Source organism: Podarcis gaigeae (assembly GCF_964106915.1).
Source record: "Podarcis gaigeae genome assembly, chromosome: 8".
Classification (NCBI taxonomy): domain Eukaryota; kingdom Metazoa; phylum Chordata; class Lepidosauria; order Squamata; family Lacertidae; genus Podarcis; species Podarcis gaigeae.
Window position 1 is genome coordinate 86,571,110 of NC_139684.1, and position 16,482 is coordinate 86,587,591.

The following is a 16,482-nucleotide window of genomic DNA, read 5'->3' on the forward strand; positions in this document are numbered from 1 at the left end:
TTAAATAAAAGCACACATTCTACTCATGTAAAAACACCAGGCAGGCCCCACAAAGAACCCAGAGATGCATTTTAAAGAAAAGGACACATTCTACTCATGTAAAAACATGCTGATTCCCGGACCGTCTGTGGTCCGGATTTAGAAGGCGATTGGGCCGGATCTGGCCCCCGGGCCTTAGTTTGCCTACCCATGGTTTAGATTTCTGGTGTGTCCCCCCCCCCCGCTCTCCCTTTTGTTATTTCTGTCCTTTTTTGGGGTGGGAGGTGAAGGGGAGGGAGAACAAATCTATAGAAATAATAATAGCAGGCGACTGAGTTCATGTCTGCAGCTGCGAGTGTGGCTTAAGTCCAGCTCTTTCTTCCTCCTCCTCCGCTGCCTCCCCTTCTGGCTGCCTCAGTTGCAGAGGGTGTGGACCTGTGTGCAACAAGCATTTTGAGAAGGGAGCAGGACAGACTGAGTAGCCGACTAAGGTAGGGACAGTGACACAGAGAGGTGTTTGCAAGACATTTGAACCCTGGCGGATGGGAGGGAGACCTCATTTTTTTAGCTTAACCGGGATCCGTGGGCAAAGAGCCTGGACACTGAATGGCCGAACAGCGGCTGTACATCCATGCCAATCTCCCTCTTGAGCTGTGTCTCTCTCTCCCACCCTTCCCTCTCCCAGGACGTTGTAGGGGAGGGGAGCCAGAGGCAGTTCAATGAAATGGTTTGGCAGGCACCCTGGGATGAGGAGGAACTCAAGGGTGGTCACCCTCCTTCTCCTCCCTGTGAAGGCTGAGGTCTGCCTCCACAGTCAGTGGCAGCAGTGTTTCTGAATATGAGTTGGTGGAAACCTCGGGGGGGGGGGGGAGAGAGCTGGGGGCATAAATGGACTGCACAGGAAAGGTTATCTCTATCTATCTATCTATCATCTATCTATCTATCTATCTATCATCTATCTATCCATATCTATCTATATCTATCTAATATTATCTATCTATCTATCTATCTATCTATCTATATCTATCATCATCTATCTATCATCTATCATCTATCTATATCTATCATCTATCTATATCTATCTATCTATCTATCTATCTATCTATCTATCTATCTATCATCTATCTATCTATCTATCTATCTATCTATCTATCTATCATCTATCTATCTATCTATCTATCTATCTATCTATCTATCATCTATCTATCTATCTATCTTTCATCTATCTATCTATCTATCATCTATCTATCTATCTATCTATCTATCTATCTATCTATCTATCTATCTATCATCTCTCTCTCTATCTATCATCTATCTATCTATCTATCTATCTATCTATCATCTATCTATCTATCTATCTATCTATCTATCTATCATCTATCTATCTATCTATCTATCATCTATCTATCTATCTATCTATCTATCTATCTATCTATCTATCTAATCTATCTATCTATCTATCTATCTATCTATCTATCTATCTATCTATCTATCTATCATCTATCTATCTATCTATCTATCTATCATCTATCTATCTATCTATCTATATCTATCTATCATCTATCTATCTATCATCTATCTTTATCTATTTCTATCTCTATCATCTATCTCCACCACTGACTATGCTGCACTGTCTCTCTTAGAAAAGAACAGTCTCTCCTGAGAGCTAGGAAAAAGTTCTGGGAAAGGGGGGGGGGGGGTTTGGAGGAAGGCAAGGGTCACAGGCAGAGGCAGCCTCAGGGCCTGCTCCAATTGGACGATGTGTTCCGCCCTAATCCCCAGGGCCATCTTCTTAGTTTAGATTATTTATTTGCTTCAGTGCTTCATTTTTGAAAAGAGACGACTTGGCAGGAAAGCACCATATAAACGCCAATGAATATGGAGAAGGGGAGGGAAATGTTCACAGGCCTAGCAGCCTCTTCTTCCCCAATGCGATGCTGCCCGTTTCTCAGCAGCTGGGTGAGCTCTGCCCCGTTTTTTAATTGAAGTTTTTGCAATACAGTGGACGCTTGGGTTGTGAACGTGATCTGTGTGGGACGCACGTTTGCAAGCTGCAGCGTTCGCAACCCACGTCTGTGCACACGCGGGTTGCGATTGGATGCTTTTGCGCATGCGCAAATGGCGATTTAGCGCTTCTGCGCATGTGCGACCACTGAACCCTGGAAGCAACCCATTCCAGTACTTCTGGGTTTCGGCGGTCCGTAACCTGAAAAAACCTGAAGTGGCTGTAACCCGAGGTATGACTGTACAATAAAAGGAGCAAACCCATCTGCAGGAAATAAAGAAAAGAAAGAAACTAAAGAAAGAAGGAAGAGACAAAGAAGCTGCAAGATCCTGCCTCATCAGTATACCTTAACTTTTATCCTCTCCAGAGGCAGGTGTGCCCTCTCAGCTCTCACCTGGGCTCCCCCCTCTCTTCTCAAAGCCTCTCACCCTGGGAGCTCCCGCTTTCTCTGCCTCTCACACCTGTATACAGTTCTTACCACAGTAGAATGAGACAAATAACGTGAGAATGATAATAAATGAGAGAAAAGAGAGAAACAAAGAGATAAAAGGACCTGCAGCTGTCCACCTGTCAGATGTGTAGTCAATATTTCTTCCAGTTGGTCAAATGCTCCTTCTATGTTATTCAATTATTCCTTCTGCTGGACGTTGTTTTTTGCCAGCCTTCCACCCAGTGCTCCCCAGTTTGTTTACTTTTTTCTATGCAGAAAGTCTAAAAAAGATTCTTCTGAAGAAGTGTGCATGCACACGAAAGCTCATGCCAATAACAAACTTAGTTGGTCTCTAAGGCGCTGTCAACCTAGCAGTTCGAAAGCACGTCAAAGTGCAAGTAGATAAATAGGTACCGCTCTGGTGGGAAGCTAAACAGCGTTTCCGTGCGCTGCTCTGGTTCGCCAGAAGTGGCTTAGTCACGCTGGCCACATGACCCAGAAGCTGTATGCGGGCTCCCTCGGCCAATAAAGCGAGATGAGCGCCACAACCCCAGAGTCGGCCACAACTGGACCTAATGGTCAGGGGTCCCTTTTCCTTTAAGGTGCTAGTGGAAGGAATTTTTAAATTTTGTTTCAATTTGGAAGCTGCCCAGAGTGGCTGGAGAAGCCCAGCCAGATGGGCAGGGTATAAATAATTTTATTATTATTATTATTATTATTATTATTATTATTAAACAGTCCCTCTTTATTTTTTATCTCCTCCTCCGAAAGAAAAGCTTTTTAAAAGCTGTTTGTATATTAATGCATGGAAGTTCAGTCACTTTAAAACCTTAATTTGTATCCCAATCCATTTCCTGTGTCGTTTCCATCCAGATATCAGCTCTGTACCAGTCCTGTATCTATATATATCAGTCCATCAATCCTGTTTGTCCAGTCTTTCTTCTCTTCTTCCAGTTAACCAGGGAAGCAAGATTCTTTTCAGACTGCACACAAAAAGTCTATCCTTTCTCTGCTTTGGCTCCACTCCTGACCCCCCTAAAATAAATAAACCAAACCTCCAGTATTTGGCAGCTCTGTTCCTCCCGGCCTTTGCACACTGATGTGCAACTCTGCCATTCCATTCTGCTTTCCAGACTGCATCTCTGATTCAAATATTTTTTTCTTCCCCCTTGGCTCCCCCCCCCCACCCGATCTGAGCCTGCAATTGCCAGAAAAGGAGCTTCTATCTATCTCCTTTTCTGGCAATTCTGGCACTTCATCGACAGATTCTCCTAGAATCATTTTTCTCATCCTGCACACCTATTTCCTCAAACAGTGCTATTGCCACATTAACTGTCAATGGATTGCCTTTCAAAATTCTCCATCCTTGCAGTCACATTCATTCACAGTGCAGCCTTCTCACAGTCAAGAAGTGTGTCCTCAAGATGCTTAGAATTCCAATCTCACCACAAGTACAAATTTCCTTCGCAAAATAAATATGAACAATGGAGGCACAAAAGAACTGCAGGACAAGCCCAGGAGAAAACCTCTCAGAGATAGAGAAACCTTTGTTAGATTTATAGTTCAAACTGAGCTTTCTGCTTGTTCTTTATCAAGTACCTTCACCAATAACCTAAATCAGTCATCAGGTCACATTTTGCATGAGCACTTAAATGGACATAGGCGTAGTTTCAAAGGCAGTGAAATAAAACAATAAGAGGAGTGGCAAGTGTTTTTGCTGGATTGATCCCCAGTGCCTTAAGTGGTTCTTAGGCAATGCTGAGATTTTCTCCCGCTCCCAGATCACTCACCCAGTAGATTTTCTCTATCCTGTCAGTGAACAATCCACTCTGGAGCTTCTGGAAATTAATTTATTGTCATCTCCGACTGCAGAGAAAGAGGGTAGATAAATAAATCTGTTGTCCACTTAATTGCAACTTTCGGAAGCTGCGACTGAGCTGGATAAGCTCCTTCCAGGAACTCCATCTCTTCCTCTCCTCCCCACCTGCAGGCTACCACTCCAGCTGCCCCATGGACCTCCTGGGCCCATGGACCCTCCTGTTGGCCTCCTTCCTCTTCTGCTTGCTGCTCCTCTCGGCATGGAAGAAGAAAGAGAAGCTGCCGCCTGGACCGACTCCGCTGCCCTTCATTGGGAACCTGCTGCAAGTCAACACAAATGACATGTATCAGTCGCTGATGAAGGTAACTCTCTGGACGCCTGTCCGTCCATCTGGCCGTCTTCCCTCTCACTTCCTGGCCAAGTGCCAAGCGCCCTCAATAGTTTTGCAAGCCACTCGGGGACTTGGAAGCCTAGAAGTGTGGAAGGAGGGGACCCCAGGGGTCACGTAGCCCAACCCCTGCAGTGCAGGAACGCTCCAAGTGCACATTCCTCAGCCAGGCGTGAGAAGGTTCACTTCTTGTGTCCCAAGTGGCTCATCAGGCATAGATTGTTGTTGTTGTTTAGTTGTTTAGTCGTGTCCGACTCTTCGTGACCCCATGGATCAAAGCACACCAGGCACTCCTGTCTTCCACTGCCTCCCGCAGTTTGGTCAAACTCATGCTGTTAGCTTCAAGAAGACTGTCCAACCATCTTGTCTTCTGTCGTCCCCTTCTCCTTGTGCCCTCCATCTTTCTCAACATCAGGGTCTTTTCCAGGGAGTCTTCTCTTCTCATGAGGTGGCCAAAGTCTTGGAGCCTCAGCTTCAGGATTTGTCCTTCCAGTGAGCGCTCAGGGCTGATTTCCTTCAGAATGGAGAGGTTTGATCTTCTGGCAGTCCATGGGACTCTCCAGAGTCTCCTCCAGCACCAGAATTCAAAAGCATCCATTCTTCGGTGATCAGCCTTCTTTATGGTCCAGCTCTCACTTCCATACATCACTACTGGGAAAACCATAGCTTTTACTATACGGACCTTAGTTGGCAAGGTGATGTCTCTGCTTTTTAAGATGCTGTCTTGGTTTGTCATTGCTTTTCTCCCAACAAGCAGGTGTCTTTTAATCTCGTGACTGCTGTCACCATCAAGCATAGATAGATAACTCATAGATTTGTTGATGTGGCTGCCCTGGAAAGTGTGGGGCACCCATTGCATGTCTTGTAGCCTCCTTACAGACAAGTCAGAATGAAGGGTGGCTACTCAGATGGGTTTGCATTACACACACACTCATCGCAAATGCCGTGCAAATGAGAAAAAGGCTGTATGGGGTGACCCCTGGAAACAAGGAGGGCATGAAAGAAAATGGGGCAGTCCCACAATGGTGAGTCTCAGATGAACAGAATCTATGTTAAAGTCAGAAAGGGACCCCAAGGGTTATCTAGTCCAACCCCCTGCCATGCAGGAATAAAAGACAGCCTTTGCCTCTTTGTTGTGCTATTTCTTGTGAGGCGCTCAAAAATCCCAGGGCTCTCCCCACACCCCAGTTTAGGCAGCGATGGTGTTGCCTTGATTGGACTAGGAAAGAGAACGAGATGAGGCATTTGTGTTCCAGTTTTTGTCGACGATGATGATGGTGAAGATTAAGGTTATTATTATTATGATGACCCAGGCCCTGGTCCTATAGACACTCTAACCAAGAGTTTTTCCAAACTCTGCATTGTGACATGTTCATGTGTTGGCTGCAGTGTGTAGATGTGTCGCGCGAATGCTTCCTGCGCTCCTCCTGGGGCTGGAAAGGGGTTGGTTTATCCTCCAGTTTGCTAGTAGAACTGATGTGCTGTGTCGCAAAATGAGGCATGTCTTAAAGGCATGTCACCAACACACAAAGTCTGGAAAGCTCTGCTCTGTTTTTCTGCCCGTGACCTGGCCATGCCCTGTTGCTCAGAACCCCTCTGATCCACTCTGCACATGACTTGGTGACTTTTGTTCGAATTCTGTTTTAAAACAAACTACTGCATTCATATATTTCTGGCCTTTCCATTCATGAAGAAGGGTTTGCAAGCGTTAATTAGAAGCTCCCTCAGAGTGTGGTCTCCACTTCTGCTGTTTGATGGGTGAGGTAATGACAGGATGTTTTGCAGAGTCTTTCTTGGCACTGCCTAAAGGCGTTGCTGTTTTTGTAAAGTTTTTCCTTTCTTTCTCCAATTCTAAAGGGCAGGGATCTAAAGTTTGAAGAGATGTTTTTCTGCCACTGTGTGTGCCATTTTCAGAATATGTGCAACTGTGGTCGCCGCTTGTGCACATTTGTGTGTGGGGGGGGATGCATTTATCAACATGCATTTTATCCGCAATACAACTATTTGGTTCTTCATAATTGGTTCTAGTTCCTGTGGGGATGCGGATGCAGTGTGGGGGCACACCTCCATATAAGACACGCCACAGCATGTCTGGCCGCCATGTCCATTCTCTGACCTTTGCCTCAATCGCAGAAAGCTTTGCTTAAAGTTCCACTTGGCTGGATCAAGAAAAACAGACTTTAGAGTATCAGGGGAACATTGGGGGGGGGGGAACGCCTATCTGACACGTGTATCGCTAGCACTGGAAATGTGTTGGAAACACGCCCTGGGAAAGGCTGCCAACCTCCCAAGTCTTTGGAGTGTCTCTCCAGTGGCCCTCTCTGCCTGTAAATCTCCCTCAGTCCAGAGAGAGCAGTGATGAGCGACCCTTCTCTCCTGAGAAGAGCACACTAATCTTCTGGTTTATCATAGCAGAAGAAAGACTCCTTCGTAGTTCTAGAACTACTTTATTTACAGACTATATACAAAGACTCCATCGGCACGTCTGTGCTCTTTGAACACCAGTACAGAAAACGGCGACACATACAGAAGTGAAACTAACTTTCAACAGTAATGAGACTTCCTGTCTCACGCTCACTCAGACACTCACATGATGTATACAAAACATACTGCCACAGCTGGAGCAGCTTGGATAGATAAAAATCCTAACATCACTTCCCCATTTTTAGGTAACCGTTGCTGCGTAAGCTAGTGCCGCATCAAGTGACATAAACAGACAGTTGCTATACACATAGTATACCCCTGTTGTGCCAGTTCCACCTTCAGAACTACCTGCAACTGGCCTTGCTGGAAATACGTTAAGTTCAGGGTGGTTTCGCTACTGTTTCCAATTGCTGACTGCTAATAAAAGGAGCCTTTGCAGAGCTAGCCGGCAGCTTGTTTGGAGCTTGCCAGCTTGCTTGCTCCTGCACAGCTCACATGCATTCAACTCCCTTGCTGTCCTCCGTTATTTCTACAGTTCCCTCGTCCGCAGAACCGTCTGCACCCAGTAGGTGAAAGTGGAGACCAGGGGCATTAGGTATGCTGAAGCCATTTGCTTGGCCAGGAGATCTGACCCCACCCCTACCATTGTGCTGCTGACTGTTAGTTTCTGTTTTGCCACTGAGCAGCTGCTTGGAGTCACAGGACTCTGTTTACATTCCTGTGATTCCATACTATTGGAAGTCTCACGAGAGAGGAGACAGGATGTGACATTAGTGGTTTCCTGTTTCCTTTGTTCCTTTGTTTGATTGCTCTCTGCTCTCACAGAGAGAGGATGTACTTTTCTTTGCTCTCTGCGTAGCTTAGAAATAAGGCATAGCATGTAGCCAAACCCCTCGTCTCTTCCCTGTGCTGGAAACTCTGCTTAATGGAAGAATGTGCCTTGGAGCCTCATCAAAGGCTCGAGGTCGTTAATTATTCGTCGGAGGCGATTCCGGAGGCTCGGTCGGAAGATTAGCCTTATCAGCTTGGCTGAGTGGAAATTCTGACACCGACAGCCTCACTCCATGGGACTTTTCCTGGGCTACCAACACAGCCCCCCTGCCCTTGCCACTGCACCCTTGCTGCTGCTGCTGCTGCTGCTGCTGCTGCACCGTGGCGGTAGAGCAAGCACAGGTCACAGGTGAGGTTACAGGTGTGGTGATGGGGCTGGCAGCAGCAGGGCTGTGAAGGGGAAGGAGGTAGTTCGGAGCAGGAAGGTAGCGGGGTGGGGCCTGCATCTAAATTGGGGGGGGGGCAGCATCCCAAAGGCTTTCAGTCTCAGCAACTGATTTGCATGCAGTAAGACCAGCTGGAATGAACTGCTGAGAGTCCTGTGGAGATGGAGGTTTTGAGAATAAAGAGTTAGCTCCAACACTGAACTGCGACGACTGACCCAAACGCTCCTGCAGTCTAACTTTGTAATTGGTGTCAATGAAACTGGAATTTTTATCTTGTATTTTTTATTATCTTGTGAGTCGCCCTGAGATCTTTGGATGAAGGGTGGCATATTACTACTACTACTACTACTACTACTACTATTATTATTATTATTATTATTATTATTATTATTATTATTATTATTTATTATTATTATTATTTATTATTATTATTATTACCAGCTGTATTTGGAGGGGGGAAAGAGCAGGGGAGGGACAGCAAAGACCTGGGAGAATAAGAACTCTGCCATAATCCAATATCTTGCTCTCTGAGCGCTTTATCTGAATCGACTCTTTCCCACCCAAATTCAGCTTGCTGACACCAACTACCTGGGGAGATTACAAGGCCATTTGATATCTGAAGCCAGGCCAGATAGTGATTTCTCCTAAAATACTTTTTTTGGGGTAGGGAATTTGTAGAATCCTGGCTTGTGCATTCCCCATTCCTCAAAGCTTTCATGGGTTGCCACTCCCTCCACACCAATAGCTCTGACCTCCTTTTCTTCCAGGTCCTTTACGAGAGTCCCATCCCTCCGTACCTTATCCTGCAATGCATCTTCTCTTAGACAGAGGTCTACTCACTGGCTCATTGTTCCCCTTCCTTGAGGCACCTGGATCCAGGGAGCTCCATCTTTCTTTCCCATTTCTTTCCGCAGGGCCTGTAAGACAGAGTTGTTCTGCCTGGCCTTTGGCTTGGAATCAGTTTGATTCCCTCCCCCTCTTTCCTTTTTCCTTTCTCCTTCTGTGATGGAACTCCTATTTGGGGACTTCCCTGGCTTTTTTTCTGGCCCATGTAGAACCAGTCTGGATAGTTGGCCTCGGTGAAGATTGGACGTTTTCATCCCTAAAAAGTTTTTGATTTGAGTTTCTACTGAAATGAGGCTGCATTTTAATGTTGTATTTTAATCTTGTTTTTAAGTTGTATCTTAATCAATTGTTTTTATACCTGGTGCTAGCAGCCCTGAGCCCAGTCTTGGCAGGGAAGGGCGGGGTATAAATAAATTATCATCATCATCATCATCACAGTCATTCCTGCCTTCCTGACATGTCTTGCTCCCGTCTTCCACCAACACATGATAGCCAGTGTTTAAGATTCCTTGTCTTCCTGAAAACCAATCTGTTTGCTCCATCTCTCCATGTGTTCCATGACATCACACAATGCCCTCCTCCTCTTTTCACAGATCCGTGAGAAATATGGTCCTGTCTTCACCATCCACTTAGGGCCCCGCCGTGTTGTGGTCTTGTGTGGATACGATGCCGTGAAGGAGGCCCTGGTGGACCAGGCTGAAGAGTTCAGCGGCCGTGGAGAGCAAGCCACGTTTGACTGGCTTTTCCGGGGTTATGGTCAGTCTCTGCTTTTGCAGTCCAGAGGCATGATTATTATTTTTTAAATGCAGACCAGAGTGCATGATTATGGGCATCTATAGGACACTTCTAGTGAACCTCCCCTGGTCCTATGAAGCAAATCAGACATGTTCAACTGGTCAACCTCGATGGACAGATAGATCCCTGGATGATCCTGGTCGATCGCAGGCTCTTGATCGATCACGGGATTATTTAAATGAATGTCTCCACCCCCCGTCCCCCTCACTCTGTCCCTCCATCACATCAAGTGAGCAGTCGTTTGGCATCTGCTGCTGGTGATAGGGGTTTGTGTTTGTCAGCAGTAGATTGTTTGGTGAGCGATTTATGGCATTCCCCCTTAGGCTCAACAACTCAGGGCACTCCTCCTTCCTCCAATGCCAATGAGTAGTTCACTGATAGTTTTCTTATACTGGGAGTAGATCACAATCTCTTGGGAGTTGGATGTGCCTGGAGTACATTTTTAAAATACATATTTTACAGTGGAAAGAAGTGAGGCAGAGAGAATGTCTTCCAATGCCATTGAGACAAGCCATCAAAAAGGGTGCTGGACGAGGGTTTGCAAGCCCCCACCCCACCCCAACTCCATGATCCTGTCAGGAGATCAGCCTACACTCGAGTAGGACCCTGGCAGAGACACATGCCCGACTGGCATGTTCTTTCTCTCCTGGTTGATCGTTCAGGAGATTCATAAGCTTTCTTCAGCCCGAACATCACAGCGACCGATGCCAACCGACACCGGCACACTTAGGGATCCACAGAGTTTGCGCAGCTTGCAAAACAGACCTCAGCAACTCAGCATTTTGGCTCATCTACTTTATTTACGTATAAACACACATGGAGCACTGCAACATGGCTCCCTCTCTCTCTAGCATCAGACAGCAAAGAGGAAACAAAAACAAAGGGCAATAGTCCCACTTCACGGAACACAGTAACACAAACATCCTGTCTCCATCACTTCCCACTCTGTGGAGTCAAAACATATACCGTCATGTGATAGACAACAATCCCATGACTGCAATCTTGAAGCAAGAATTCTAACTGATCCTATAAAGACCACAACTCTCTTTGCACACAACAGCACACGCTTCCAGAGAAGCGGACACGGAGCAATGGATCCAAACTACAAGAAAGAAGATTCCACCTAAACATTAGGAAGAACTTCCTGACAGTAAGCGCTGTTCGACAGTGGAATTTGCTGCCAAGGAGTGTGGTGGAGTCTCCTTCTTTGGAGGTCTTTAAGCAGAGGCTTGACAACCATATGTCAGGAGTGCTCTGATGGTGTTTTCTGCTTGGCAGGGGGTTGGACTCGATGGCCCTTGTGGTCTCTTCCAACTCTATGATTCTATGATTCACCCAGGCACACACCCTATGAGAGGAAACCCTGACGCTTACAACGTTCTTCCAAATGCTGATATTACAATTTTAGAAACCAGGCAAAAAATTCAAAATGTGAGTTTTTAAGGGGGGCATTCTTCATTGTTGTGCAGTTTCAACCACGTTCTCATTCAGAGCACATGCCTTCCTCCTCCTCCTCCTCCTCCCTCTTCCTCCTTTCCTTCTCAGGGGTTGTCTTCAGTAACGGGGAACGGGCCAAACAGCTACGCCGATTCTCCATCACGACACTGAGGAATTTTGGGATGGGAAGGAGATCCATTGAAGACCGGATCGTGGAGGAGGCCCACTTCCTGCTGGAATCCCTGAGGGCAACAAAAAGTGAGCTCAGGTTTGGTATCTTTAAGAAATGGACTCATGTTATGCTAGTGGTCCAAACCAGGTCAAGACACACTTAACTTCGGGAGTATAGGAAGTGGAAAGAGCCTCAAACAACCCTAGTCCCTAGCCTTCATGTGGACGATGGAAGTCCAGGGGAGGGTCCACTTGGCCTACCTCTGTATTATACAACTTGGGATCAAAATCCTCTGACGGGTTTAAGAGAGAAGGATGAAATCATTCTAGATGGCTTTGCAATGTGTGGCCTCTGCCACTTCCTCAGCCCCCTTTAAGAATTTTTCTATCATCCAGGGTGTCTTGGATGCTGTGCAATGCCATATTTCAGTTTCCTAGCCAGAGCTGCAGAAGCCAGGTTCTCAGTCAATCAGTCAGTCAGTCAGTCAGTCAGTCAGTCAGTCAGTCTGTGAGCTCAGTTTTGATATCTTCAAGAAATGCTGCTTAATGAGTTACAGGTGATAGTTAGAAACAGTGGGCATATAAGTGGGCAGTTGAAGGCTTTATACTGAATATTATATTTACTTTTGGTAATGGGTGGAAACAGACATAACCTAGCCGGAGCTAAATACATCACCAACACTACATCCTATTGAAGTAATGTTTCTCAAAGGAATAATGAGGTAAGACTGTACTGCTTTGCAAAGTGTATTTTTTACTAGGAATTTAAACAAAACATATTATCTTAAAACATATCATCCTTAATCCCCCCCCATAAAACAACCCCCTCCCCCCTGACTTCCCTCAGTTCCAATCTCTGGTTTCTCTATAAATGCTATTCTATGCATGCTACAAAATTGTATAAACCCTTAATTTAGCTGACTGGTTATTATCAATAAAAAGTTTGTGAGTGTTTATTCAAAGCCTGCCAAGGAGTCCAGTTCACTTTGTTGCTTCTTTAAATACTTTGTAAAAGGTTCCCATTCATCTTTAAAGTCACAGTTATCCTTGTCCTGTGCAAAGTGTACTCTTGATTTGTTCCTGGGTTGAGTGATGTGCTTTCTAGGTGCTCCCTTTGTGTATATTTCTTTCTAGGTGCACCCTTTGACCCCACCTACATGCTGAGCCGCACGGTGTCCAACGTCATCAGCTCCATCGCCTTTGGCGATCGCTTTGAATACGAAGATAAGGAGTTCGTCTCCCTGCTCAGCATGATGTTGGGTAGCTTCCAGTTCACTGCCACCTCTTGGGGGCAGGTAAATTGGAGGGGAGAGGGAGAGCACATGGGATGAGGCCATGGAAACAAGAAGAGTTCCCCTTTCCCCTGGTCTTGAAAGAATCTAAGATCTCCACAAGGAACAGTGCTTGGCAGTGGCTAATTAAAAGCTATTGACCGTTGTTGGGGCAAGTTGCTCACTCATGGAGCTCTCCATGGTGCTGCAACTCCTGATCTGCCTTGCTGCTTGACTGGAGCGAGTTTAGAATGTTGCTTCAGCCTCACATAATCCCAGATTGAGCTGTTGAGGCTGCTGGCACTGTAAGAAACTCCCTCTCACCCTCTGATTCCTCCTCCAAGTCTCCATCCTTATCCCCGAAAGAGGAGAAGTCAGATCCTGAGGTCATGTCTGTTACAGCTGATAGCTTAGTCAGCAGTTGATGCTGGAGTCAGGAATTCCACCTGCCTGTTCTGTTCTTCCTGGAGAGAGACTTTCCGAGTCTGCCTTTTTTGTAGTCCCTTCCAAACTTCCATGATATTTTTCCAACTTCCACAGACCTTCACCTCAGCTTCACTTTGTTCAATATCTGTTTTCTCTCCCCTCACCCTCTGAAACCAACACAAACAGCTCTATGACATGTTCTCGGGCATCATGCAGTACCTCCCCGGCCCACAACATAAAGCCTTCAAGCAGCTCTTAGGGTTGGAGAAGTTCATCACGGAGAAGGTAAAAGACCACGAGGAGACCCTGGACCCCAATGCCCCTCGGGATTTCATTGACTGCTTCCTGGTGAAAATGCAGCAGGTATGGTGATTTCATTCTAAGTATTGTGATCAAAGTATTTGTCTGAAAGGAAATTAGGATCTCTGGAACGAAGCCACCTTTTCAACACTACTCAACTGTCCCTTCATCCTCATTGGTTTAATCGTGACATCACTGCAGCTTAGCCAATCAGCAGGAAAGAACAAGCTTTGAAGACATATGAAGAGCAGATTTTAGCCTCTACCCACATATAATCTATGAAGCATCCTCCATTACCATTTTCCTTCTGACTTAGGATAAGAAAAACCCAAACACAGAGTTCTTTGCAAGGAATCTGGTTATGACAACCCTCAACATCTTCTTCGCTGGCACAGAAACGGTCAGCACCACCTTGCGCTATGGCTTCCTGCTTCTGTTGAAATACCCGGAGGTTGAAGGTGACTGCGGAAGGGGGGGGGAATAGGGTGGAGAGATGTGTCCTTGCCTTTCTGTGGGAGGGTCCCTCTTTGTTTTCCCGGCTATGAGCTGGGATCCTTCTTTAGCTCCCTGGAAGGTGCAAATAGCACTGTTGGTCTCATTCTGATGATTTCTCAACAGAGAAAGTCCACGAAGAGATTGAACGGGTGATTGGCTCGAATCGCACTCCCAACATGGATGACCGTCCCCTGATGCCCTACACGGATGCTGTGATCCACGAGATCCAGAGATTTGGTGACATGCTCCCCTTGGGAGTAGCAAGACGTGTGACCCGTGATACCCAGTTCCGGGGATACAACCTTCCCAAGGTATGGTGGTTCTATTAGTTCCTGAGGCTCAGACCCTTTGGTACAATTTCCAGATACACTTTGTGGCTCAGCGAAATTTCCCAAGCACTCTGTCTTGGTAGTGTGTGAGCACCGACTCTTGGGGATCCTTTTCTTTGTCTCAGCACAGTTCCTCATAAATTTGCCTGTGTCTTCACAACATCAGGAGTCCAGCCCTTTCCGGTTCAATTCCCATTACAGGAATAGACACCTCAGTCATCCAGTTATTCTCCTCACGTATTTATCGTTCACAAGTTGCATTACACTACTGGTCTACATGAAAAAAAAAAAAAAAACAAACCAGAACTACAATGGTACCTTGGGTTAAGTACTTAATTCGTTCCAGAGGTCTGTTCTTAACCTGAAACTGTTCTTAACCTGAGGTACCACTTTAGCTAATGGGGCCTCCTGCTGCCAGAGCACGATTTCTGTTCTCATCCTGAAGCAAAGTTCTTAACCCGAGGTACTATTTCTGGGTTAGTGGAGTCTGTAATCTGAAGCGTATGTAACCTGAAGTGTATGTAACCCGAGGTACCACTGTATATACTTCTTGAGTTGGAGTGGCGTCCGGCACACTTCCCTGTGCCTCTGAGCCTTCAGACGTCTTCCTGGCTCCAAGCAGAGTTTCGCAGCAGCGGTGTGTGCCCTGTGTAGGTGCAATAATTCACAGTCCATACGGAAACTTCTTTCTAATCTAAAGAAGCTTTATTTATGTACAGCATAGCAAAATAAATCAGCTGGGAGATCGAGAAGACATCCTCCCGGTTCCTCTACGGAAAGAGAAAAGTAACTCACACACAAAGAAAGATTCCCCTATGTGAACAAACCACGCCTCAGTAGGCAGGGACGGTACACAGAACTGTTTAATCCTGTAAATTCTGGTTCTCCTCACAATACAGATCTCTGCTCTCTTCAGCCATCCTGCCAAAGAGATAGTCTTTCACATATTCATGCATTCACAATGACCACTGCATGCGCTGATAAGAACACCAGCTAAGGGGAGATTTACTGGTGCTTAGCAGAGGCACCACAACAAGGGTAAAGGTAAAGGGACCCCTGACCATTAGGTCCAGTCGTGACCGACTCTGGGGGTTGCAGTGCTCATCTCGCTTTACTGGCCAAGGGAGCTGGCGTACAGCTTCCGGGTCGTGTTGCCAGCATGACTAAGCCGCTTCTGGCACACCAGAGCAGCGCACGGAAACGCCGTTTACCTTCCTGCCAGAGCAGTACCTGCTTATCTACTTGCACTTTTTGGGGTGCTTTCGAACTGCTAGGTTGGCAGGAGCAGGGACCGAGCAAAGGGAGCTCACCCTGTTGCGGGGATTCGAACCGCCGACCTTCTGATCGGCAAGTCCTAGGCTCTGTGGTTTAACCCACAGCGCCACCAAGGGTAGTGTCCCAGAAATGAGGAACTGTCATTGAAAAGGCCCTGCCAGGGGTCACAGTCCCCAGCAGACCACTGTGAGAACAGGATGCTGTGCTAGATGGACAATTTATTCAGTCGCCTCCAGGCACCAGTGGCGGTCCTTGGAGAAACTATAGCAGGTGTGGATACTGGGGAGGGCCAGCAATATTCCCTTGTTCTCCTGGCATCACTGTGGCTTAGCAGGAGGGGCGAGGCAGCTGCGAGGTCAGCGCTGTGCAGATACGCCGGCAGAAGGACCACATGAGCTGCTCTGGTGCTTCCAAAGAGCACCAACCTCCCTGCTGACTCACCCCCCCCCCACCGTCCCCCCCCACCAGGCACCAGTCACAATGCCTCTGCCGGCCCCATTGGCTGCTTGCAAGGCAGAGGACTAGAGTTGTGCTAACTCTCCTAAATGGGGTCTTACACTATGCGACATTGCTGCTCTTTCTGGGATTTGGGTATGTGATCTAAAGTGATAGGGACACGGGTGGCGCTATGGGTTAAACCACAGACCTAGGACTTGCCTATCGGAAGGTCGGCGGTTCGAATCCCCGTGACGGGGTGAGCTCCCGTTGCTGGGTCCCTGCTCCTGCCAACCTAGCAGTTTGAAAGCACATCAAAGCGTAAGTAGATGAATAGGTACCACTCTGGCGGGAAGGTAAATGGCGTTTCCGTGCACTGCTCTGGTTCACCAGAAGCGGCTTAGTCATGCTGGCCACATGACCCGGAAGCTGTGCGCCGG

At 46.8% G+C, this 16,482-nt stretch overlaps 1 protein-coding gene across 1 annotated transcript in view; it reads left to right on the forward strand.

Annotated features, from left to right (window-relative positions):
- The first annotated feature begins 340 nt into the window (after positions 1–340).
- LOC310851514 (cytochrome P450 2A13-like) overlaps positions 341–16,482 on the forward strand; it is a 20,176-nt gene continuing 4,034 nt past the window's right edge. The window contains exons 1-8 of the mRNA XM_083754016.1: positions 341–470; positions 4,405–4,595; positions 9,702–9,864; positions 11,449–11,598; positions 12,646–12,806; positions 13,395–13,571; positions 13,825–13,966; positions 14,127–14,314. Of these exons, the coding sequence (XP_083610142.1) occupies positions 4,425–4,595; positions 9,702–9,864; positions 11,449–11,598; positions 12,646–12,806; positions 13,395–13,571; positions 13,825–13,966; positions 14,127–14,314 (1,152 nt within the window). The 5' untranslated portion in view covers positions 341–470; positions 4,405–4,424. The remainder of the gene's footprint in view (positions 471–4,404; positions 4,596–9,701; positions 9,865–11,448; positions 11,599–12,645; positions 12,807–13,394; positions 13,572–13,824; positions 13,967–14,126; positions 14,315–16,482) is intronic.